The sequence below is a fragment of the Drosophila takahashii genome, chromosome 3R (assembly GCF_030179915.1).
Source record: "Drosophila takahashii strain IR98-3 E-12201 chromosome 3R, DtakHiC1v2, whole genome shotgun sequence".
NCBI classification, from domain to species: Eukaryota; Metazoa; Arthropoda; class Insecta; order Diptera; family Drosophilidae; genus Drosophila; species Drosophila takahashii.
In genome coordinates, this window is record NC_091681.1 from 23,780,974 (window position 1) to 23,806,204 (window position 25,231).

The following is a 25,231-nucleotide window of genomic DNA, read 5'->3' on the forward strand; positions in this document are numbered from 1 at the left end:
CCCCAGTTGAACGCATTAAATAATAAATAATACAATTCAGGGTTCAAAAAGAATTTTGATTTCATCTATTTTTCGTTTGCAGAAAAACGTGTGCTTTTTAGAAACTTTTTAAGCCAGCATAAAAGGTTCTTATAAGCACGATTTAAATAATTTAATTGAATGCAGACTGACAAGCCTACAAACTTCATCGACCCATGGTATATCTTTATCGAATCTGTGACACAGAAATACATTTTCAGGCATTTATTGCAGGTATCACTCTACACAGAGCACTCGGAGTCGAGTCTGTTTGACAGGCGAATTTGTGCAGCCATTTAGAAATATTCAAGTGAGTCTAACTCTTCATGTTCGGCACTAAAAAATTGCAATTATTCAAATGGATTGCGCAGTGGGAGACACTTTGAAAAGGGTTGCCAATACCCATGTATTTATTTTCTTTTCAGAGCCATTTTAAAGAGCAAAACACGCTATACGCTGATATAATTTGATGTCTATCCAATTGCTCAAAATAAATGGGTGTTTGCTGTGTCAATAACCCCAATAAACTCAATAAAATGTAGGTAATGTAGGTAAAATACTGCAAACCTGCGAGTAAATCATGAAAATCCTAGTTGAATCTGTTGATTCTGCACTATATTCAATGCTCTGCAGCGATTTATCAAGTACCCGCAGTGTGGCACACGCTTCGATTGAAATAATCCAGATTCAGCTTTCGTGCGGAGAACGCGCTGTTAACCTGGCAATTAGGATGCAGCCAAGGTGCACGATTTACCCTTAAAAAATATTCTGAGCTACACTGGGTTGGCTTGTGCGAAATGGCATAATTTTTATGCCAGAGCACGCGTACAACACATGCTTGTTAAATCAATTAAACTTCTAGCCAACTCCCAATTCCCACCTCGCGAGGAATGTGCAACTAGTTCATTTAGCGATGCCAGCTTTTGGGGGAACACACGCATATATAAACCACATTCACCGAACCTATTTTGAGGCTAGTGATACCGGGTATAAGTTGGCCTAAAATAGCTAAATAAATACTAAATAAATAAATAAAAAATGGGATTATTTATAAAAGTTTGATTTAAAAACCAAAGAACTTTTGAAAGCAATATTATTCACAAAATTACGTTTAAAAGTGAAACCATTCAGTTATGCAGCTATTAGGAAATGAAAAAAAATATAAGCATTAAAAATAAATATATATATAAAATGTTCCTAAGCACTATGGAGTTGTCTAGATAGAATGAAATAGGGAAACCACCAGTTTGGCAGCTCTAATAGGATGCTTTTGGCGACCCAGCAGACATCTGTGCAAATAGCCGAACAAACAGAGCAGGACTCAAGACAAAGGCATGCCGCCAAGACAAACAATGCCTGATTGTCGGGGCTAGAGATCCTGGCAGAAAGGGCGATATCCTGACAGCCGGCACTGCATATTTCGGTGGGGAGCAACTACATCGAGTGCTCGTAGTAATCCCATTAGAGGATGTGTGTTTGGCTTGCTTATTTGCGGATGCCACGGGGTCGTGCCCTCCGTTATCTATCAGAAATGCAGCCAGGCCGGGATGGTTTCCAAATTCGGGTCGGGATGTGGAATTGGTTGGATGATAATGGGAATGGCAATGGGGATGAGGGCTTTAGCATGGCCGGAAGGGCAAGTTATTTTCAATCGGAATGTATGTGCATAGTTGGAATGGTTATTCGCTCGGGTACTCACTTTGTGCTGTGCGCCTCATTGTAGTTCATTAACAAATGCAGCACCGTCTCCCGATACTCCAGGACATAGCCGACGTTGTTCAATAACATATCGAAGAGGGCCATCGCGTTGTTGTCATCCTTTAGCCTTTGCAGTGCCAGCAGGCTTTGAAGCAATTCCCGGAATGTCTTTAATTAAAAAATTGGTAAGCATTAACTTGGCAGACGTTCAAGCACTTGATTGCAAAGCGGTGGTGCGTGTGTGTCGCATTGTAATGAGTCTTAGATCTGACTATTAAAAGGAGACTTCACACATGTGAGTAATTATAAGAGGTCCTTCTTGCTTGTGGCCAAGTATCCTAGGTGTGAACTAAATTGATTGGGCTTTGAACTAGGTACTGTGTCTTATAAATGTTAATGAAGCTGTTCCTTGGATAATTATTTTAACATTTCTTTAATTTGGTTTACAGTTTAAATTCTATCTCCTTAAATATAATCCAAATATATTTGTAACGCCATTTCTTAGTCATTTAATTGGCGTGATACAAAAGCTCATATCTTCAGCAAACGAAGCAAAGAAACCGTGAGTGCCAGGCATTTTTAGCTAATCCCCGGCAAAGCTCGCTGTTCATTTGAAGTTTCTCCGTCATTCCGGCGGGATTAAAGGATGCGTGGAGCTTGGCTTGAGTACTGGGAACGGAGTACCGAGCACCAGGCCTTAAGCTTAATCCAAGGCAAACGTCGAGCGGCAACAGAGTGCCCCCAAAAGTGCACTTACAGCGCCAAGGCAAACAACAACAGACCCGCACACACACACTCTCTTCACACGAGGGGCTTAGATGGCCACCAGGATCAGGATGGCGAAATGGAAGGATGGGGCCTGACCTGGAGCTGCAGATGCTGTTGCTGCGGGAGTGACTTACCAAAAGGGCTACATGCAGTCGCTTGGCCCAGAGACGCGCCTGTTTCTTGTCGCTCACAATCATGTCCATGTCATGTTGCATGCGCGTCAGGACCCAGTGGAAGCATTGCACGCTCAAGGATTCGCTGCGAATGAAATGGAAAAAGCCAACACGGTTGCGTTACACTCGCTTATACAGACAGATAAATTTCAGATGAACCTATATATAGAAAAAGTACTTAAAAACTTACACTTAAACTATAAACTATGATAGGAATATTAAAACAAAATTAAAATAAAATGTGTAGCATTATACTTCAAGTAAATAACAATTTTAAAAATATTTAAATTTAATTTTTAATAAAATAATAAAGAATTAAACAAATATCTTGCTTGTAGCCGAATTTTTTTTAAATATAACCTAAATCTTTATTTATATTTAAAGATTGTTATAATTAAAATATTAAGGAAAAACAGTTGTTTCTTACTACTATTATATAATATAAATTATAATACTTCTAACGGCAAGGTAATAAGCAGATTTTCATTTATAAGTGTACGATGATTCATCATATATGGTATAAATGGTTGTGTTTGAGTGCATATTTAAGTAGTTGAATTCTGCATTAAAGTTGGCCAAAGTTGGCAGCAAGGAGCAGAAAAACAGGTAAGCAGCTTGCCGCCGTCTGCCACTCGCAACTCGCACAGCGAAAAACTCATTAACAAAATTAATTTTTAAGTAGCGCTAGAATTGAGCGCCAGCCAGCCTAAGTTTCACTCGCCCCTTCGCCTTCAAGGAAGCGGGGACCAGTGGGCGTTGACATGCCGCACGTTTCCTCCTGCGCCACCCAAAACTAAACCACCCACTTCCGGTGGCTGCAGCATTTGCCTGCAACTTGGCTAAATTAGCAGCGCAACGTCGGCTGCGACCACCATTAAAGTTTTGCGACAACGTCGAGAGCGTTTGAAGAGGCATTAAAAACAAATTAATTACAGATGTGCGGCAGCAATAAGAACCTAAATAAATAAATTATAAAATCAATAAAAGTGCAATGAGCAGCAGCACGATAATGTGGTAAAGGGAACCAGCGGAAAAACGCTTTGATTGATGCTGCAACTTTTATCGCAAATTTGTAAAAAGCAAGCAAACTAATTGAGATTTTACTGGAGCATTTTTACGAAGCAAGCTAACAAAATACAAGTTTTAAGGAGCAGAAGTGCTTTGCAACATAAAATTGCTGATATACTTTTTATTCAAATATATTTAATAGTTTGTAAAGCTCTTATCCCTTTGATACGACAAGTTCTTGAAAGTTTTTTAGGGAGCCTCAATATTTGATTGTTTTTATTTTACTTGGGCACCGCCATTGATTTCATCAATTGAATATGTGAGCCTTGTTTTTCTCCATAAACCTGATCACTCTCAGACTTCAGCGATTGATTTCTGTATCAATGTATTGTACGTGTACTCGCATAAACAAAATGACAAACTCAATTTCACTTTTTTTTCGGGCTGCTGGTTGGAAAAGTTTGCCCATCCGAAAGCCCATACATTACAGCAATGCCATGCTTTATATAGTGCAAAATCAGTAGAAAATGGCAGACGATAAAGAAAGTTCAGGGCGGTGCGGGGCCAGCGTCAAATTGCATTTGAGGAAATAAACAGAAAGTTTTATGGTTGGCGAGTATATATACATAGATGCGTACTTTATATATATATCCAGAGAAAAATGAGACTAAAAAGTCTGATAAAAGGCAGAGGGACATTGCTGAAAATGAAAAACAGGAGCAGGAGCTGCAGAAGCAGAAGCAGAGGCAACCAACTTAGAATAGTGCGAGGGAGTCGCCTACAACCGGGAAAGGGCGAAAAACGGGTCTGGGAAAACTTTGCGCCAACGGAATGACAACATTTTTGCAAAGCTTCATTGTTGTCATTCAGAAACTAATTTGAAAGTAACCAAAACAATTTTAAAGAAATTTCCCACCACACAGAGCCACCGAAAGAGACCAAAAGGGAGCCGGATACGGATCCGGAGAAGGAGGAGGAGCAACGTCAGCCGGATGACAACATAAAGAACGCAAAATTTTATTAACAGCATGCTGGACAAGAATGAAAACAACAACAGTAGATCAGAAATACCGACGAGGGGCAAAGTATCACAGAAAAATAATGTGATATGAAATAGGATCAATTCTACCTTAAATCATATCAATAAAAACCCGTTTGATATATTTCATATGTATGATTTAAGCTTATTAACTTGATATTTTATCTTATCCTTTAAAATCCCAAATTAGTATTTTTTGAACCAATAATGTAAAATAAGATAAACATAATCCTCATTCATATCAAAATGACATGAATAACTTGATTTTGAAAAAATATAAATTTGACCAGCACATATCAATCTGATCTTTTGTCAATTATTTTTCTTCGCACTGAACAATATACCTTATAAAATAAAACAATTTAATTGATATTTTTGAACAGAAAAATAAATATACAAGATTTTTAATAAATGTCATTTGCTCAAAAAAATAATAAAGATGTAAAAAAAATCCTAAATATGCATAATATCATATATTTTATAAGGTAATTGTTTTCTGTGCCCCAAAATCGCGGTATCGACACGGTTTGTTTGACAACTTTGGCCAAGAATATTATGGGGCATGTTGTGCAGTCCAAAGTGGAATTCTGGAGCCTTGCAGTGGTTGAGCAGAAAAGTGACCAAGTGCCGTGGGTAAACAATTGGCGTCATGACTTTGATTTGTGCATGTGTTTGTTGTCCGCTGCCAAAAAGTAATGCAATAAAACTCTAGTGACGAAGCGCGGATGTCGAACAAGCGAGGAATGACATACAAATTGTGTTGTGACCGCACAAAATATTCTGGGGGTAAAAGCAAGCGAGTCGCTTCACATTTCACATTGACACTCTGCTTGACCATTTTCGTGGCAAGTGCTAAAGGCAAAAGTGCGACTGCCAATGGAAATTGTCATCATACTAAAGTTTATTTGCTGCGCACTTTCCACTTTGTTATAAAAAAAAATAAGAGAAAGAAAACTAGCAAATGGAAACCATTGAAAATACCCCCATAAGTGGTCCCTGCGTTTCTCGCCTCAACAGTTCAGATGATGGATTGCCCTTTCGACAGATAACAAATAAGTATTCGAAGCTTATTTGCTGGCGAAAACATTTCAACGAAATCAATTTTAAGTTTATAGAAAGCGGTTGCAGAAAGTGTCTGAGAGTGAAACAAAATCTTTTCTTAAAGTTTTAAATGAAGACAGTAAATTAAACTATAAAATATTAACGGCATAGACAATTTTGAAACATAAACCGCTCATTGAAAACGATTTGCTAAAATAATAATAATGCTGAGCTGTAAAATCAAAAACTAATCCTATAATTAATTTGCGTAATCCTACTTGCAATTGGGGTATGGAACTTTCCTAATTTCTTCAAAGCTGCAATTTAAATTATTAAAGCATAAAATAAATTTATTAGGTAAGCACTTTCTTAACTTTTCGTATTTTTTATCCTATGGCTTTAGCTTTAGCTTTTGCGTTTTAAATTCCAACACCAGTTTGATTTGGCTTCTTTGCAAGCAAAAATGTTCAAAGTGAGTGAGTGGCCACCGAAATAAAAGTTTGGGTGAAATTCCCATCATTTGAAGAGTGTTGCGAAGTAATTTGATTAAAAGCCTTGATGGAGGCGGTTTGAGAGAGTAGCTTGTGTGCCCGGGATTTGCATATCTGCTGACTTGGCCAGAGGACGAGGTCAACGTTTCATTAGCTATTGAAGGCGGAGCTCGTTCATCAGCAGCATCATCATCATATCACTTGTGAAAACTCGTCTGGGTCTCCTTTGAAACTTGTAGGCAATTAATTTGAACACTTTAGGCCACCAGTCGCATATTTGGGGCAAGACATAGAATTTGGCCAACGGAAATCATACGGAGTGATGCTAAAATATCTCTAAACCTAAGAGAATTTTCCGTTTGATTAAATTAAATTCGAGTACTAAATTATATAAATAAAAGGTCAGAACAAAATAATATTCAAAAAAAAAATTTAAACAATTTTTCTCTCTCTTTGTGGTGATTTTTTCTCAAATTTTAAATGTATACCTTACCGCTAAATCTACTTATATAGATTACGAATTAAAAACTTAAAACAATTGTGGAATTTTTAGGTGAAAAACCACAGCTACTTTTACTTTTGTTGTCGGCTGCATTCGTTCGTTAAAATACGCAGCTCTGTTGCAGACCCACTTGAACGGCACTCACCTGACTAACTGCAATTGTAGACCACTCAAACGATTGAACTCCATGAAAAATCGTATGGCCCACAATAGATAGGAGTCATCGTGACTCGACGAGCCGGCGTTGCGTTCCAGGACTCGACGCACCTGCCTCACCAGCGTGTTGTAAGCGGAGCGCAGCACCTCGATGCAGTATTCGCGCAGGCACAATCTGCCAAAGCCAGGAAAAGTACGGAAAAAATGTGAGAAAAATCCAAAAGCTAAAAGCTGAAAGAGGGGCTAAGAGGGGGGCGAAAGACATGAAAAATGGTTATACCACAATAATATTGATTGAAAGCGAACGCCCTCTATCAGTTTATATAACAAATGCGGACGGTGCAACGGCATTTGGCAGCGCTGATGCAATAAATTTCGCCTGGCCAATTTATTTGTGCAAAGCTGGCTAAAAGATGCAGTCAGCCAACCAGCCAACCCAACCCCAATCCTTTCGAGCGGAGAGAGCAATCTCTGCCGGCAGGCGAAACACAAATCCAACGCATCGATGCCGACGCGGATTAATTTATGCCAAAAAAGGAGGCGAAACAGAGGAAAAAAATGGCTTGCCCCCTTGGTCGGCTTATTGCAACATGCACTTGTGGTTGGCTAACAAATTGTTGGGGCGCACGGTGCTCGGTGCTCCAGCACGTGACATTGATGAACTTTCGCCTTTTCCGCCTACGTGCCTCGACGGCCCTCTGACTTGGCCATTCGTTTGCGGTCTGCAACTGGGACATTTGGAGTTGTCTAATCACAGCCACCGGCGTCGCCCCGGTCACATTTGTTCAGCTCCATCAATTTATGGGCGCCTAAAGATTTGGCCAACCGACGGGGCTAAGCATCTTGGCCCATAAACCAGGCCAACCACTGGCCGACTAACAAGCAAAAATGTTGCCAGCCCGTTTCGAAATCGCAGCGGCAAATGGGAGAAAAAACCTTTTGAGGATTTTACTTGAAAATCCCAATCCTCGCCGGCCAGAGATCCCAAAGTCGATGCCGATGGCAATGGCGATGCAGAAAATGCCGATGGCGCCGCCAAGTTGCTGCTGCAGTTTTATCTCTGCACGGGTTTTTATGCTCCATGCCACAAATTGAGGAAGAGTCCAGCTTATCGCAGGCGAACTACAAATGCTCTAAAGGGTTGAGAAGAAATATTTGGAAAATATTAAAAAAAAATAAATATTTAACATTGAACAAGTAAAATAATAAAAGCAGTTAATATTTTTAAGTTGAAGCCCTTTAGAATTCTAATAATTGGCCTGAAAGCATAAAGCTACTTATTGGGAATCAATAAGCGGATAAAAATGTACTTATAATTGTATTTTCTTGGTTCTATTAATAATTTTATACACCTAAAGCTGCCTCATTTTAGAGCCACACCTTTTATGAAAACATAAGATAGGGTATATTTTTCTGTAACCAAAAAGAAAGCCAAGACCGCGGCGAATGCATTTACTGTAACTGTTCGAGAAGGCCCCGATAGCGGCATCCCGAGCATCTTGGTCTGCGGGCGAGGAGGCAGATCCTTTAAGTAGTTTGTTGGTTAGCGGAGGAGCATAAAATAGCTGCACCTGGTGGCCATTAGGGGGAGCGGCGACAGAGGCGCTCGGCGCCAAGATATTGTTTAGCCCGGCCAAGTCAGGCGGAACCCGAGAGCCTGGGCGCCCCTAGCAGCCAATATCGTTTGTGCGATTCTATAAAACAGCAGGAATTACAGGCACTTGGGAGGGGCGGGAAACCGAAAGGGCCAAAAGGAAATGGCTTAATTTATTATTGAATATTATTTTATACGCTCGCTCGGCTGCTCACTCGCTCCGGTTCAATCTCTCGGATACGGCTGTCCTGGCAGCGTAAAATCGAAAATCAATGGCCGGGATGTGGCCCGCAGTCGTTGGTTGGTGGCCATAACAATTCCGATGCTAATGGCCACACCAGCAGCCGCACAATAGGCACTCGGCCCGGTGCCCAGAGCCAAAGTGCAGGAAGTGGCCACAGACAAATGGATATGGCTAAGGGGATACGATGAACCCGTGACTCACCTCACGGTGAACGCACTGCGGCGGGTCACCTGCGCCTCCTCCTGGACGTGGCGATGCGAGCGCTTCTGGTGCTCCTTCTCCCGGTCAAAGTCGATCGATGTAACGCGCTCCAGGGCCTGGTGGCATATAACGTCCCGATCGGAGACGGATTTCATGTTCCGGATGACGTAGGTGCCGCCGAAGCGCGAGTGACGACCCGGCGGCGGACGAGCCTGACGGCGGGCTCGCTCCCGGCGACGTGCCGCCAGAAGTTCCTGCTGATCCCGCTGCTTCTCGCTGAGACTGCGCTGCAGGGAGGCATCCGCTAGGGATTCGGCACTCTGAAATTATATAAACTTAATTAGAGAATTTATAAAAAATATATAAAAAATCATTGAGCGAATTATTTTAGCATTTCATATTTTTTTGGGAATTTAAATGATATTTTCAAATATTTTTTACAACATTTTTGAGATAATAATTATATTACCTGTTCCCTAAAAAGCAGGCACACAATCTCCAGTCCGTGGAGATGGAACTGCTCCTCATCCGGCGAGGAGATCACAAATAGCACCAGATCCAACATTCCAGTTTGGTGCAATGCCCAAATGACCTGATCGTGGAGACTGGCATCGTTGTCCGCCCGGCACTCGGCCTCCGGATTTGCTGGCACCTGCAGGACATTCCGCACCAGGACCAGGATGCGTTCAATCAGCAGATTCTGTTCCTCGCTGCGAATGGCAAAGGCCTGGAAAGAAAGCATCAAGGCGTGCCATTAGATGTCAGTGTAATAAAATGCTGTAGCAAATCCCTGTGTAAAAATCTAAGCACCAAATCCCGCGAGTCAAGTAAAAATAATCAAATGAAATTAAATTAAATTAAATTGCAAATTTATGTAGCTCGACTGTAAAACGGAAGCCCCGACTCAGAGGAAGACAAGCGATGGGACCACAACAAAGTCAAGTTGAAATCAATTTGAGAATGGTGTGGGCGATAAGAGGAAATGCCTGGGTGGTGGCCTTTGGGGTGGCAAAAAATGTGGGTGGATGGGCTCCAGGGTTAGGGTTGGGCGGTTCCGGGTTCGGGGTTCCAGGGGCGCAGCAGGACATTACAGTTGCTGCTGTGAGCTTAAAAATAAATACAACTAATGCGGCTTTTGTGCCTACAAGCCAGCTGTGACTCCTCCGCCCGGACATGGACACCCACACCCACGTCCACATCCACTCCGCTCCGCCCATGTGCCAGGGAACTCGGGGCTCCAGACCTCAGGACCCCGAGAGCCCATCTCAAAGGCAAAGTTAATAATGACTTCCGTTTTTGGTTTCCCTACGCAACAACAACAAAAACAACAACAGCAACACCAAGAGCCGGGGGGCGGCGGCTCATTCAAAACTGAAAGCTTTCCTTCGGATCGGAGAAAGTGGAGGAAAGGGCAGAGGAGTTCCTTCTATTCCCGCCTGTCCACTTGGCTGCTTGCCGCGCATACATCAAAGCGTGTAAGTCGGCGCGACGCAAATAAAGAAGTAAAGCATAAAAAGTCAGCGGCAACGATACACTAGGGATAATTCTACTGAATTATAAATTATATAATAATTTAATAGATAAATAAAAATTAAGGAATCGATATGTGTGACAAATATGTGTGCATAAATATGTTGTCTAGATATGCTATTTTTTAATAAAATATTTCAAGTTTTAAATTTTTACTACTTTAAACAATACAAGTTATGCTTAAATGCTTTTCATTTTTTTCTACAAATTCAATGTTCTTAAAACAATGTATATATCAACCTATATATGTGCTTGTATATTATTCATTTGTATTCTCGCTAGCTTTCATTTAAAATAAGAATAAAAGGCGAACTAAAGTTTATTATGTTCAAAAAATATTTTAAAATTTTAGTAACGCCAAGAGCGCAAGAATTTTTATAAATAATTTATAGTTATCATTTATTATTTTTTACCGTGCACTAACTAGGAGGAGGAGTGGCTCCGCTAGAGGCAACAGCGGAAAAATCCTCGTACACATTCATTATCAACGACAACAGCCACACAGCAACAAGAACAAATAGACAGCGTCCATATAGAAATTCGCCTGCATTTAACCTAACAAAAAAAAGCGGAAAACCGAGGAAAACGGCACAAATAAACGGAAAAGAGCTCCCTAAAAAATGGAAATGTAAAGAAATCCTGGGGCGACTCTTTGGCAACGCAGTGCCATGAAAATCCTTTGGAATTGCTCCCCGGAGTGTTATGAATGTCGATTCAATCGGCTTTAAATGAATTTATTTCGTTGTGTTAGGCGGTGGTTGGTTGTGGAGACCAGGAACTTTGGCGGATGGCTTCGCTCTCTCATCTTTGAGATTTACGTTTTTACTTTCCGGTTACCAGGGTTTAACTTATGATAATTGTTAGGAGCATCTATCCTCCGTTTGGTTTGTGTTGGTCGCTGGGGAAAATAGTTGAAACCCACAAACAAACAACTTTTCTACTCAATGTAAATTTTCAATTAGATATTTATGGCTATCCAGTCGGAGCTCATGCAAAAAAAATCTACTATTTCGGTTTATATGTGGAATATTTTGTTCTAACCATCCGCTTCTAATTTTATGCTGCTGGGAGGAACATGTTCCCAAATACCCTTAAAGGATCTTGTAAATTTTTTTTTTAATTAAATTTTGAGACTCTTAGCAATAAATAAAAGTAGTTTTTAAAAAGATAAATCTAAAGAATTGGAAAAACTTTACTAAAACAGGTAGTTCATTAGGGGATTTCCTTCTTTAAAAACTAGAAGATTATTCAATAAATTTTGTAAATGATTAGATCCTCAAAACAAGAACGAAATGCCTATTCAAGAAATTTTTAAGGGTATTCAGGTCCTTGGTAACGTTTTTTAATCTAACCACTAGCAATTGAAACCATTTGAAAAACGCAGACTGCTCCCTGCACAACCTCCCACCGAATGACAATCAATGTTACCGGGCTTTTGCCTTTGTGGTTTCGACAATGTCTCGACCCACCGATGTTGGTTCAATTCATTTCGTTTTGGTTTAGCTTTTTTTTGGGCGGCCTTGCTGACGAACGATTTTTTTTGAGAAATCGTCTAGGCCGGAATGAAATTCCTGTCCCCAACTGTGACGCGTTTGATTTGAAGGTGCCTTGTAGTCATTGGCACCACCGAAAAAGCTCCCCAACCGCAAACTTGTCGTGGGTGTTGATTAAATCGACTTGTTGCGGCTGTTTCTTGTGTTGAACGTCGAGTAAAAGGCCGGAACCCTTTGGAGATTTGATTTCATATTGAGAGATATTTTAAATTAAATTCCATTTTTGGATTTCAGAGCTCACAAAGGAAGAGGAGAGGAGAACTACACTTAAGCAGCACAACTTGAAAGAATAAAAGAAAAAAGGGTGCAGGGTACAAATAAAGAAGATAAAAGCGAGTAGATATGAAGTTCAAATTAGTTATGAACCCACAAAGGAGACGAGCTGAGTCATAAAGCCAGATCTGGCCAAAACAAACTTCAAGTGGGATGAGCAATGTGAAAAACATTTTCTCTCCCCACGAAAACTTGACTGCTGGCAGCTGCAAGGGCCATTAAAAGTTTTGCGTACCCGCTTGCCCATTAATACATAGATTAAAAAGATTACGGGAATAGTTGCACAAATGCCCGAACGATAATTGCCTGGGCTTTAGAACAGGAGTTCGGTTAAAGAGTGGGTGGGTCCATTTATAAAGATGAGTCAAATTTTTAGGGATGAAAAACCAGCTAATAAAAGCTTCGAAATAAAAATAATTGTTATTCACGGAATAAGAGGTTTAAGCAGATATCATTAAATATATATATTTCTGATCTTATTTCTGGCATTGTTCCTAATTAACCACGAATCTTCGAAAATTGTCTATTCCAACATTTGACAGAACTGAAAAAATATAAATTCAGCATCATCGCATTTTGAATTTGGAAGGTTTAAAACCAATAAAGCCAACGCTAAGTGGTATTCTGGTAAATGACGAATAGGAACAGCACGATGATGAAGGTAATCCCGCGCTGGAAGACCGTGGGGCTGAGGAAATGTCGCCGGGTGGGATTCAGGGACACCTGACGGAGCATCTGGGGCGGCAGGGGCTTGATCCTGGGCATCGGTGTTGGCGGATATTCGATGTAGCCGCGCAGGAACATGCCCGCCTCGGGTAAAATGGCCAGTTCCCTGATGTAATCGCCGCTCATGAGCATCCGACGTCGATGCTCGTCGATGGTGCGGCACGAGACCGAGCGTTCCAATGACTTCGAATGCCGAACGGTGATGAGGGTATTCTCGCCGATCCTGGATAGACAATAGGGGCACTTGGCCTTGGCACCCTTTGTCTTCATCCAGTTGCGGATGCACCAGGCGCAGAAGTGGTGGCCACAGAAGCTCACGCGGGGCGTGCGGGCGATGCGCATGCAAATCAGGCAGGTGAAATAGTTCGCTGAATCCCTCAAAAGCTCCTCACTATCACTGCTGCCCCTTTGTTTAGAATTGTCTTCCAATAAAACCTGCTCCATGATTTTGGTCGCGTCTCTTGTGAAGTGGAGTTTACTTGTGTGTATATCCTACAACTAATACTCACTATTTCCAGCGCCTGCTTGAGCTTCTCGAACAGGGAGCTCCAGATTTTGTCCCGGGCAAAGGCTGCCTTGTAGCCCTGCAGGATGTCGATGAGCTCCATGAACACCTTGCGGCCATGGTTGTCCTTGGGAGCACCCTCCCTGTAGAGCAGCAGCGTGGGGTTGGTCAGGATGACCAGCAGGCGGATCAGCAAGTCGGATAGCTCCTCGTGGTGCACATAATCCGGCAGCATGTAAACCAAATCCGTTTGGAGCACCTTGGAGCGACCCAAATGGCGGCGATACTCGTGGTTGTCCAGATCCCGACGTAGGATCCAAATCAGGTGCTGGAAGGCCAGAAAAGCGATAGATATAAGGGGATATGGGTAAATAAAAGGAAGAATTACCTTGAGACCCTCGGCTGCATCGGGTTCCGCCTGATATTTCTGGCCATCGCTGTAGCCCAACGCCGCACACGTGGCATCAATGTCCGCCAGCAAGACAGACATCTCGAAATGCACTAATCACTCTATTTTTACACCAATAAACAATTATTTTACTGCGCGATATAAACAAACAAATTTTCACAATGCTTATTGCATGAAAAGCGCGCGAATTTGATCAGCTGTTCGCAACAGCTGAGAGATCAATTATTGGTTCAGCACCAAACTAAACGTTAGCAGTGACACAAACCTTTAAGTGAAGACGCAATTTTCAGATTATCGATAATTAGATATATGATCTTAACTTTTAGTACATTTTCAAACGGAAATTTAAATATATGGGGATTCAAATCCAAAACCCTTTAAAGTACAAATAAATTTATAAAAACATATAAAATATTAATCGTTCTATACATAGACTTCCTAATAATTTTATAACATATTTTAATATTAAATGAACAAAACATTGTATTACCCGAATTGAATAATTAATTTAAAGCATTAGAATTGCAAAATATATCTACGAATAAATGTTTCCTCTTCGCAAACAATCTATATGTGCTTTTGCATAAAACACATTTCCAATGCGTGTGTACACTCATTCGTTTCCATTTTAAATCGATTTAAATCGAAATTATTTGCTTGCATAAGTCCCCATGCCCAAGCTGAGCATTTTATTTGCGGAGCTCGGGCATACATATAAGATCCCCAAGAAAGCAAAAGGAAAGTGCCTTTTGTGTGTCCTTATCTCCCAGTGCGGTAAATTTAAATCTTTTCACCATTTTCATTAGTCATTGGAGCAGGAAATTGCCGAGGCCAGGCCATATGAGTCATGCAAATAGCCTTGGTCAGGATTGGTCGGGATGCAGTCGCTCTAATCACCCGGACACATTAAAAACCAAAGGCAAAAGAAGCGGCAAGAGAGAAATTAAAAGCAAACATCGAGGCTGCCGACCAGGATATATATTTACCTATGATATGAACAAATACGACGGCCAGACCGGCAAACTTTTCCCAGGCAGGATGGAAAACTTGTGGGCCAGTACCAGTACCTGCTCGCCCTGCAGCGCTCCACTTGCTCGCTCTCCTGCCTCCTCCGCTGTCATTTCCCTCGGCCGAAGAAGTTGAATTTAATTAACTAAGTAAATGCCCAGACATGGGCTTGCTTATTTATCAAACTTCTCAGGACTGCGATGATGGGCAACTACTGCAGTGCAAGAAAAGTGTAGATTTATCAAAATAATCTAATCTATATTCATCAAATGATTGAATTCCAATCATTAAGAAAAACATTTCTTATGTTGACTATTATATCAGAGATATTTATTAAAAGCTAAACACTTTAAAATTAATATATAATATTTTTCAAATGGATTTCGCTTCTTAAAAAAATTGTTTTACTAAAATATTATGTTAACATATATATTGTTATTACTTTAGTTTAGTTTTCTATTCTTTCACACATTTTTTCATTATTCAATCAAAATTTAAATTCAAAACATTTTTTTTTTATCTTGTAAATTTCTACTATAAATCAAATTTTAATTTTTATTTAATTTTCTTAATATTTATCACTGTGTAAGACTTGAGCTAACTACAACAACTTGCTGACCAAGTAAGCAGAGCACGTCAAAGAGCCCAAGTTGCCGGATTGCTCGAGGGACCGCTCGACTCGACTCAGTGACTGACTGACAGACTGAAGACTGGGCGAAGGACACTATGCAAACCTGATTATAATGTGTCAAATCCATTATGTGCTGTCAGGCTTTTAGGCACAAAAAGCGCTCCCCTGCCCCATGATTTTCTGGGGGTCGCCGAACGAATTTCTCAACTTTTGAGACAACTTTGGCCCCGTCAGGTTTTGCTGGCCAGACAAAGTTAATTACAATTCTGGGCCTCAGTTAAGCTGTCGAGTGCCGTAGGCCCAATTAAATGCATCGCCACAGTGCAGAAAATATTATTTAGGCATTTACTAAACTGTCAATACATTTTCAAAATATTTTTAAATGCTTCTGACAAGTATTAAATCAAATGTGATTGAATGGCCATCATAATACAAAGGAAATCCTTTGGCGTTTCAATTATCAGAATATTTTAGGCACCTCCGATCATTTAGAAAGTAATTAGGATGGTCAATCACCTTTACTTTCGGGTACTTCAATTTCGTTATGTCGTTGATTCTTCACAAACTGGCCATTGAATTGGAAGTCAAATGGATATTCGGCCATATGCTTCCAGGTGTGCGGAATGGGGGGATGGGCCTGGTAAATCCAGAAACAGCAATAGTTTTCAATCATTTTTCCCGTACGGTTTGTTGTATCGAGCAATGTTCGCACTTGACGAGTCCTTCCCTCGATGCGAGTCCTTCCCTTCAGCTGCACAGGACCAAAAATATTCTTGTTATCACGTAATGTGGTTATTTCCACAGGGATTTCGAAGTCATCCAGGGCTTCCAGCGAATAAGTGATGTCTAGTAGGAAAATAACTGGCACTATAACTAAATTATTCCAAATTGGCTTCTAAATAAAATAAAAAATTACCTCTTTGCTTACCTAATATATAAAACTGTCTTTTCATTTTGAGCGTCTATTCAATGAAAAATCTGCATTGTAAATAATAAATTACGAAGAAAATACATAAAATATGATATGCAAACTTGAACGTGAAATTATAATTATGTGATTCGTCACACGAACGACTAGTAAAGTGTTCAATGCATTTTTTAAATAGTAAGAGGCTAGATTTAAAGTATATTACTTGTTGTTTACTAAAATAAATGTAGCAGTATTCTAAATAAAAATAGCCATTCTTAAAAAATTAAATAGTATTATCTATAAAATAATCTTTAATAATCTTATTTTTGATTTTTGTTAAATACGCAAGGAACATTGCTCGACTCAAATAAAAGACTAACGAGGCAGAGAGAGAATAAATACTCTGAAAACCCAGCTGGTCCATTCAGTCCCCAAAAAATGGTCCACTATTCCCGCGATCGACGTCACCACATGGAGCTGCTCGTTAGAGGCTCCTATTTGGCTCCGGGTGAGCCATTGTGAGTGCGCAGTCGGGCTAGGCAAACAAAGTGCGGCCGGAATAGGGAGCCCAGATGCCCGACTGCAGCCCAAAGGCAACCAAAGTGCAGCGGAATAACAGCATCTGACAGATGTCAGCTGCCATGTTGGCTTTGCAGCTTGTGGCCGCCATTTTGCCAGCATTTGGGCCACCTCACAACCCGACGCTTCTGCTGGGTTCCAAATCCTGTTCCCAGTGCTGTGGGATCCCGGGTACATTTATCCTTTCCAAGGTACAATACGTTAGCCCTATAATTATTTCATCTTTCATAAAAATTTTAAGTTTTTTCAAAAAAAAAAATTATTTAATCCCTAGCGTTTTTAATCATTTATAAAGATGTCTAAATGCTATGCAAAACAAATTTTTGATTTAGTTTGTACATTTTTTTTTTAATTTCTCCAAGTATTTTTTAAGTGGTTTTTAAATCTTAGTGATTAATTTAATTAGAAAAAAAGAATTTTGGTACAGGAACCTTGGCCATCACTGGCTGTCCCTTTCGTGGCCGAATTCAATTGTTTGCCGAGCCTTCATCTTGCATTCTGATTGCGTGGCTTAATTGCATAGCAGCCGCGAACTGGGCCAGATTTGGTTTGGGTCTGAGTTTGGGCTTCGGTTTTGTGTTTGGCCGTAAGGTGAAAGCGAAAGCTGAGTGCACTTCTATGGAACCGCAGCCAGGACGAAATGAAATTACCGCCAGGCCACAAGGAAAACAGACCCGAACTGCGTGCGGCTTCCTTTTCATCCTCTCGAAACAAAGCAAACTGGGCAAAAAAAGAAAAAAACAGGCGGACTCGGAACAAAGCGAAGAGAAAACAATTTCCAAACAAATAAAACTCACACCTGAGACTTTGGGCCCACAAGTGTTCTGGTCAGCTGGTTGGGGTCTCACAGCGGTTGCCCCGGGCGAAAATGGATTGTTGTAAATCAATTTGTACCAGACCAGGAGAACAACAACAATGCGCAATTACATGGGCATTTTTCAATCTGAATGACGGAAAAATGAGAGTACTCTAACCAATTTGTTCTGATGGCCTACGATTTGTTTTAAAAGTATTCGCAACAAAAAAAAGAAAAGTTCAATTTCCAAGCATATTTTTTGGGGCTGTCGAAAAAGTGGTATTTCTGTCAATAATGGTTGTCGCTATACAAACTATTAATATAAAACTCGTTAAATTTTTATATCAAATCAAATACATTTTTTATTTTCATTGCGTACATGTTATTCCAATTGTTTTTATATCAATGAGAGTGTAAAAATTCTATGCCACAAAACAAAATAAAACACAAACTTCTTGTTATTCTTTTATTTAAAAATGTTTTTGTTTAATTGTTTTCAAAACCGCTTTTAGAGGGAAAAAAATGTTATTTTTAATATTACAGTAAAAATACAGAAAATAATACAATGAATATAACATCCAATTAGTTATCATCATCAAATGTAAATAAAAACCAAGCAACCAATGTACCTTTCCCCATAAAGGGCATTCCAGCGAAGTGCATTTCCACCACAAAAGTGTCACGAGATGAAAGCGAAAGTGCCGCAAAGGCAGCCCTAGTCTATATATATATATAAGTTAGACCCGCACTTTACCCCCAGGACAGATATACAATGTAGTCCCCACACCCGTTGGAAACAAATCAAAGGGAAATTGTAAACGACAAGTTAATCTCGCTTGAAGTATAACCGGAAGCCATTTTATGACCCAATGGACAATGAGGGGAGATCCCCGCATATGGAGCTGCATTTGCACGGGGTAAGCACTTAAATGGAACCATTTATTCTGCACATTTAACTGAATATGCTGCAAAATGAATTAAAGTTCAATAAAAATGAGGAGGAAAAATAGGGAAAAGTTTCCTTTTTGCCTTGGCTGCCCTGCGGCTTGTAAGCGTCTTTATCTGCCTTTGGCCTTTGTTTCTTGGCTCGGTTTTTCCTTTTTCTTTTTTTCCCCCCGATGTTGTGGCAGCGTTTTTCATGATGTTTGCACATTCGCTCCTTGTACCGCCCCAAATTTTGAGTTACAAAGCCAAAATCTCAGCAATCTGGGGCCGGCAACGAAAAAGCTGAAATACCTTTTGCATGCTTCATTGGCGTTGCCTTTCTGCTGAGTGAACATCAAATGGGATTTGTCTGCCTCTGCCGGGCTGCCGAACTGCCGAACTGCTCCAACCGCCGGACATATGTATCTGCTGGATATCTGTGTATCTCTCTCTGTGTGTGGCTTCCTGTTGCGTAACAGTTCAATGGTGTGTTAAGCACACATCCACGGAACCCGAAACCAATTTATAGATGGATGTTTATGTGCCAACAGGCACATCTCCATCGCCTAGCATCATCGCCTGGCCCATAAAAATAACCCAGAAAGGTGTCGATTCTATTTGACTCTCGGTGCAAATGTGGCATTGCAGTTTCTGCCGAGCGTAGACTGCACTTAGGCAAATTAATCCCATCAACGAGATGATTGTTAACCGCAATCGTAAACCCAACTCAAACGGCGGGCATTTGACTTGTGTCCCCGACAAAGAAAACCTTTGAGCCCGACACACACATCTCATCAGGCCGACACATCGAAAGCAACCCAAAGGAATAAACAGTCATAAATTGGGTCGAGATTTAGGTTTGACTACAGTAATAAGAAAGGATTCGGAAATTTTAAGAAAAGTTAAATAAAGTCGGAAACCTTATACCTTTCAACGTCCTTAAAAAAAAATGTAGGTACATAAATTTGTTTGTTTCAAGAGCAAATCGCCAATCATGTTAAAAAATATTTTTTTTTTAATTAAATATTTTGTTATTTTGGTAAAAAAACTAACAAAGTTTTTGAAAATGGTACATTTGGGATAGATTGTTTTTCCTAATGCCATGATCAAGTTCAAGCAATATTTGTCTTTTTCAGATGAAGCCGACATATGCTTAAGAATACATTTCATGAATTTTATATTGATGTGTCCGTTCAAAATATTAAACCGAAACTAAAATTGAAGGATTTATTTACAAACTTTTCAAACTTCGAAATAAAAAAGCCGGTAACATATTTAATGCCATTAAGAAAAACTTTCAATCTACATTTAAGCCTGCATTGTCTTAGATCTAGGAGTTTCTAAATCTTCGTCTTGGATTTTGGGTAATAAAATACCTTATTTATCCGTATGCGTGCTGGAACGTATATATCTGTGGGGTTTTAATCGCATCTGGTTTCTTCCACCACTTTCTCCCCTTTCTCCCTTCGCTGACTACGCCTGTGTATCATTGTGTACATTTCGTTTTTCCCTGCCATTTATTTGTTTTTTATGTTTTTTGAGCGTCTGCCAGGCGCATAACTCAAAGTGCTTGAGTCTGAGCCTTCGATGCCGTGCAGATAATGATGCTAAAAGTGTCGCATCCGATGGAGGGAGGAAAACTCAGGGGAGGGGCCATCTCAGATTCAGGTAAACCGAATGCCTCACACGTGAAGCGGGCAGGAATAACATATCGAAAAATGAATTTCATTGGGTGGGTTGGAAAAAAAAGAAGAAAAAAGAAGCCCCGGGGCTGGGGAAAGTGAGCAAAGTCAGCGAAATCTGTTTCAATAGCTTTTGTCGGGGGCTTAGGGCTCTTGGAAGGGGTATGGGGTATATGGTATGGAATGCCTGCCAAAGTCATAAAATCGCGAGAGGAGCTACAAAACATAAACAAGAAGACAGAGGGTGAGGTAGCCGCTATAATGATGTAAAATATATCGCCGAGATTTAGGCGACTTGGAGAGTCAAGGTCTGTGCGTGTGCTGATAAAAGCGAGATGGGGGGAGCAAAAAATAAAGCCAACTGGAGCAAAATAAAATAACAGAATGGGAAAAGTGTTGAGAGCGCGTGGCGAGCACTTCAAAGTCACAAACAAATGCATAAAATATCAGCTCGATATTATTCAATTTGTTCTAATAGCCGCGCTTAACTCACCACCACCCAAAACCCAGAACACATGGCGTATGCGCAACGTTTAGCGGTCGGAGCTCAGGAAAAGATTTGGCCTCACTTAATGGCAGAACCGTCGGAGAAGAGAGAAGTGTATTGATGATGTCGAGCATTTCAACTTCAATGATGCGCAATTTTATGCATAAGTCCTTTACATAAATTTCGCTTCCCTCGAAAGCGTTTATGTCTGCACGAAAGGATTTGCAAGCGCCAGCAGGGAGATTTTGTCTTCCCGGGGCTTTTAAGTCACTTTCTTTACTTTCGGAAAAGGAACGATGGGAAGTGCGTAAAAACGTTAATACGCCTTTGATATGCGCCTCGTATTTTGCCTGCCGCCTCTTTGATTCACATTTATGACATTTACTGATACAATTTAGCAAAAAGCCAGGCCTCAGGAAAATACTTTGCATTTATGCAGATCAAGGCGAATTTATTGAAATTGTTGAATACTTGCCGAATTTATGCGTCGTAAATCTGCTCAGATTTGGGCCATAAATCAGGCTCAATAGGAATATTTTCGAAAATACATTTGATTTTCTGTTTATAGCACTAAAAACTCATAAAAGATTTAATTCATTTTACCTTTTTTTAATAACAATAAATAAAATAATTTAATTTAAAACATTTTGGTATATCAGAAAAAGAATAAATATGAAAGCATGTGAAAATTGAAGCAAAAAGGAATTTAAGTTTAAGTCGCCGTTAATTTTTTTTTAAATAGAGAAATCAGAAATTAAGTTGAACTATTTATACATATTTTCCATGATTTTAGTTTACATTTTTGAAAATATTTTCAAGATAATTAAAAAAGAAAAAAATGAAACATAAATTTATTTAGTTAGATTGATTTACTCGCATATACCAAAATACTTAAACTTTTGGCCCACTTTCTTTGAAAGTTCATCCTTTAATAAGATTTCAATTATCAAACCCATAACTTGAATTTGCTTAACCCACAGAGTTGAGACATTTATCGTAGGCTTTAGTTTACCCAAGCCGCAATTTGTTCAGTTTCGATTTCAGCAGTTCCAATTACCATTCGTGGGAAAACAGATAGAAAGCGTTAAAGGGGTTAACCGGGGTAAGGGAAATTTATTAAGTGATAAATTTCGGGGCATTGCGAAAAGTGTCAGAGAAGGTCAATCGAAAAGGGAAAACTGGCGTTGGAAAGGAAAGGTTGGAAAGCTACGTCTTTGGCACCCACATCGAGCACACCCAAAACTCCCGAAAAACACACTCAATCAGAAGTCCGTCCGTTGTCAACGAAGCGAGAAAGGAGGCGAGAAGAAGGATGCCGCCTCCAAAGTTGGCCAAAACGAACCGAAATGAAAATGGCGCACAAAACAAAAGCCGCTCAGAACAAATTACCAGAGACGTATTTTCTATGGCTTTGCCTTTCTTGCCTTCGGAAAACGTTGACCATTTGGCCAGGTCCATTCCCTTTGCAACTTTTCTGTTTCAACTGTTTGCCAATTGCACTTTTCAACTGGCCCCATTCGGTGGGTTTTCCTTCTATCTATCTTTCTTTTTTTGTGTCCTTTCGAAGATGGCCAACGTCCAGTTTTAATGCCACCGTTAGTACTACTATATGTTGGGTTGCTCCCTGGAGGCAAATGTGTGTACAGCTGCGTTTCACGTTCACTCAAGTGAAGGGACCCAATTCGGGGTTGGGTTTTTGGGCCAAAATGGCCAAGTAGACACTTTTTCCCGGGACCGGGGCCAGTCAACCCATTCAACCATTTAAACATTTATGTAATAGGCCTGAAATTTCCATTTGGCAGCCGCAAAAACTGCACAGCTGTATGGCCACAATGAATCGTTAGAATCTCCAGCCGGACACCTTCGAGTCTTGGCCAGAAAATGGAGTGGATTGTACGGATCTATTTTATCCTGCAGCTGCACCTGCACACGTCTATTAAAAATTTAAAGCAGTTACACAGTTTCCCTCGCACAACCGCAAAGAGTCTTAAGCAGGTAATCCTGCCGACTATGACCCACTCACTGCTGGTTATTATTCAGTTAGAGATGAGCAGGCGAACTGGAACTGGAGTATCCTGAAGGACAAAGGGATCCCAGTGAGCTGTAGGGACAAAGGATTTAAGGGAAATGACAGCTGGGAAATTGGGGCAAGCGAAAATAAAGGGTATGAGTAATAAAAAAAAGATTTAATTTAATTGGGAAGTTTTTTTTTAAAAGCCTAAGGTACAGGCCTTAATTACTTACCTAAATTAAATTTTGATGTTATTTTATTTTTCAAAGCGAATTTTTTTATCGTTTACATTGTTGGTGATTTTTGACCTAATTTTTTTTAATTTAAATTTTTTTTAAGCTTTATTTTTGATTTAAATTATTTATTATAATTGTTTTCCATAATTTGTTTATTTATTTAATTATAAACAATTAAGATTTTTTTCCTTTTCTAAAGCATTATTTTTATATTATCATTTTTAAAGATTATGGTAAAAAAATCATGTTTAATCGGATGGATCAATAAAATATTCGATTTACATTCATTTTTTTTTTTGCGTTCCTCTACTGCCATTGAAGTTTCCCATTGAGTCCAATGGATTTAAAGTCTGAAAAAACATTATAAAATTGATTTCGTTATAACTTTTACTGTCACTCTGCAGGCGCTGCCATGAATATATATTTTGAATGGATTATATCACCATGGGATCGCCGCCTTGCATCTCTGAGCTCGCATTGCATTTAATTTCAGTATGCCAGTGGCACACACTTTCGGTCCTGCATTAATTTGAAATGCGACCTGGTCGAAGGAGTGGGAAAAGTCCTTGCTGTTAACCAGGACAAAAGTGCAAGATCTGACCAAGCTGGCCAAGCCAGCTGGCACGTAAGCTCGTTACGAATTTTAAATTGAAATACTTTGCTCCGGCGGACGAGTACTTGCGTTTTTTAAAACCCAAAATTAGGTTTTGCATTCCGAAATGCCAGCAATGTTCCCCAAAAATGGCGCAACTTTCATTATTAAAGTGCATTTCGTTGGGTTCGTTGGGGGGCAAGGCCAAAAACCGCAAAAGGAACAGGAGGATGGCTCTGGGGCATTGGAACAGGAATTGGAGCTCCAGAGTTGGATGCAACTCCCACGTCTATTTTTTGCATTTTGCTTTTGTTCATTTTTAATATGACTTCTTTGCCTTTCGGCCATTTTCCCTCCTTTTTTCTCCGTTGGCCAAGTTCTGAGCTCTGTGTTTTCTGTGCTCTGCGTTTTCTGTGTCTGCGAGTGGGTCCTGTGAGTGTGCGTGCTTCAGCCAGAAAGTTGCGGTTTGCTTGCACTTAAATTATTGCATCGGAGAAAAGTCCTTGAGCCACAAAGGCATTCGCCTTTTAGGGGGCATGGCCAGATGGCAATTAAATAATTTGCGGTCTATGTGCTGCCGAGGCGTAAACTTTTCAAAATGCTTCAAGAAATAAATTAGCCAAGGGCCTGCCAGTTGGAACACACAAAGTGCAAGTGCTCTGGCTGGATTGAAAAACGCCAATTAGCCCGGCCCAAAAGAGGTCAGGCTTATCTGCAGATAGCACATCCTATCCCTAAAAAAAGAAAGCCCACTCGGCTCGACTCACACAAAACGGCAGGCAATAAATCAATGGTCTATTTCTGCCCCACCCCCTCTCCCACACCACACACAAATAGGCCAACTATTTCATACCGGGCCAACAACTTGGTCAAAAGGGTTTCGTTCGCTTTGGCTTACATGTTTATGCTGCACCAGCAGGAACTTTGGTCGAAAGCAAACAGTCTGCATTACGGATATGCGGCATGTGAGACATTTGGGATCTTCAATAAGTTTTCATTTGGATTAATTGCTGAGAATAGAGGAACAAAAAGAATGCTATTATCAAATTAAAGGAATTTTCCATATTGTATGCTGTATTTCATTTAAGTTTAAAAAAAAAATAATCAAAAGTCCAATCAATTAGTTACAACAAAATCACCGCTGAGCTTAAATTTTGTTATTTCTTTAAACCGGAAATTAATTATTTTCGTTGGAAATTAATTTAAATTTCCGTTAGAAATGTAACGAGTACAAAGAAACGAGTAACTTTTCATGTAAATATACATGCTCAGCTAAAGTTTGTGTATGTAAGCAACAGATGGCGTGAAAACAAATGTATAGCAAATGTGTGTAAAATGTATATAAAGTAAAGCAAAACGGCCGGTTTCAGAACTAAATTCAGCATGTAAAAGTACACGAATTCAGCGCTTAGCGATTTCTGTAGAAGAATTTTATTTAATAGGAAG

General features: G+C 40.0%; 3 protein-coding genes across 7 annotated transcripts in view; all 3 read right to left on the bottom strand.

The window, feature by feature from the left end:
- The window catches only part of timeout (circadian regulator timeout), a 71,039-nt gene extending 56,966 nt beyond the window's left edge, over positions 1-14,073 (bottom strand). Inside the window, exons 1-7 of the mRNA XM_070216236.1 lie at positions 13,909-14,073; positions 13,525-13,848; positions 9,403-9,660; positions 8,934-9,253; positions 6,884-7,069; positions 2,619-2,742; positions 1,718-1,884 (exon numbers count right to left, since the gene is read on the bottom strand). Of these exons, the coding sequence (XP_070072337.1) occupies positions 1,718-1,884; positions 2,619-2,742; positions 6,884-7,069; positions 8,934-9,253; positions 9,403-9,660; positions 13,525-13,848; positions 13,909-14,010 (1,481 nt within the window). The 5' untranslated portion in view covers positions 14,011-14,073. The remainder of the gene's footprint in view (positions 1-1,717; positions 1,885-2,618; positions 2,743-6,883; positions 7,070-8,933; positions 9,254-9,402; positions 9,661-13,524; positions 13,849-13,908) is intronic.
- On the bottom strand, positions 12,748-13,525 carry LOC108059829 (E3 ubiquitin-protein ligase RNF125). The gene has a single exon (XM_044394297.2). The coding sequence runs from the start codon at positions 13,457-13,459 to the stop codon at positions 12,902-12,904; it is 558 nt and encodes a 185-aa protein (XP_044250232.1). The 5' UTR covers positions 13,460-13,525; the 3' UTR covers positions 12,748-12,901.
- Positions 14,074-15,890: 1,817 nt separating the features above from the next.
- On the bottom strand, positions 15,891-16,559 carry LOC108059817 (uncharacterized). 5 transcript variants are annotated; one of them, XM_070216880.1, is made up of 2 exons: positions 16,485-16,559; positions 15,891-16,414 (listed from the first exon to the last, which is right to left on the bottom strand). In XM_070216880.1, exons 1-2 carry the CDS (start codon positions 16,519-16,521, stop codon positions 16,077-16,079), a joined length of 375 nt encoding a protein of 124 aa, XP_070072981.1. In that variant the 5' UTR covers positions 16,522-16,559; the 3' UTR covers positions 15,891-16,076. The 5 variants fall into 5 exon arrangements, with proteins under 5 accessions (XP_070072981.1, XP_017000740.2, XP_070072980.1 ...); XM_017145251.3 differs by having other exon boundaries at positions 15,891-16,435; positions 16,497-16,547; XM_070216879.1 differs by having other exon boundaries at positions 15,891-16,441; positions 16,497-16,547.
- Positions 16,560-25,231: the final 8,672 nt, after the last annotated feature.

Coding starts and splice junctions, on each gene's coding strand:
- LOC108059817 (XM_070216878.1), bottom strand. CDS start 16,521: ATGAAAAGACAGTTTTATATATTAGGTAAGCAAAGAG. Junction 16,436..16,484: donor TATATTAGGTAAGCAAAGAG/GTAATTTTTTAT, acceptor ATTTAGTTATAG/TGCCAGTTATTTTCCTACTA.
- LOC108059829 (XM_044394297.2), bottom strand. CDS start 13,459: ATGGAGCAGGTTTTATTGGAAGACAATTCTAAACAAAGGGGCAGCAGT.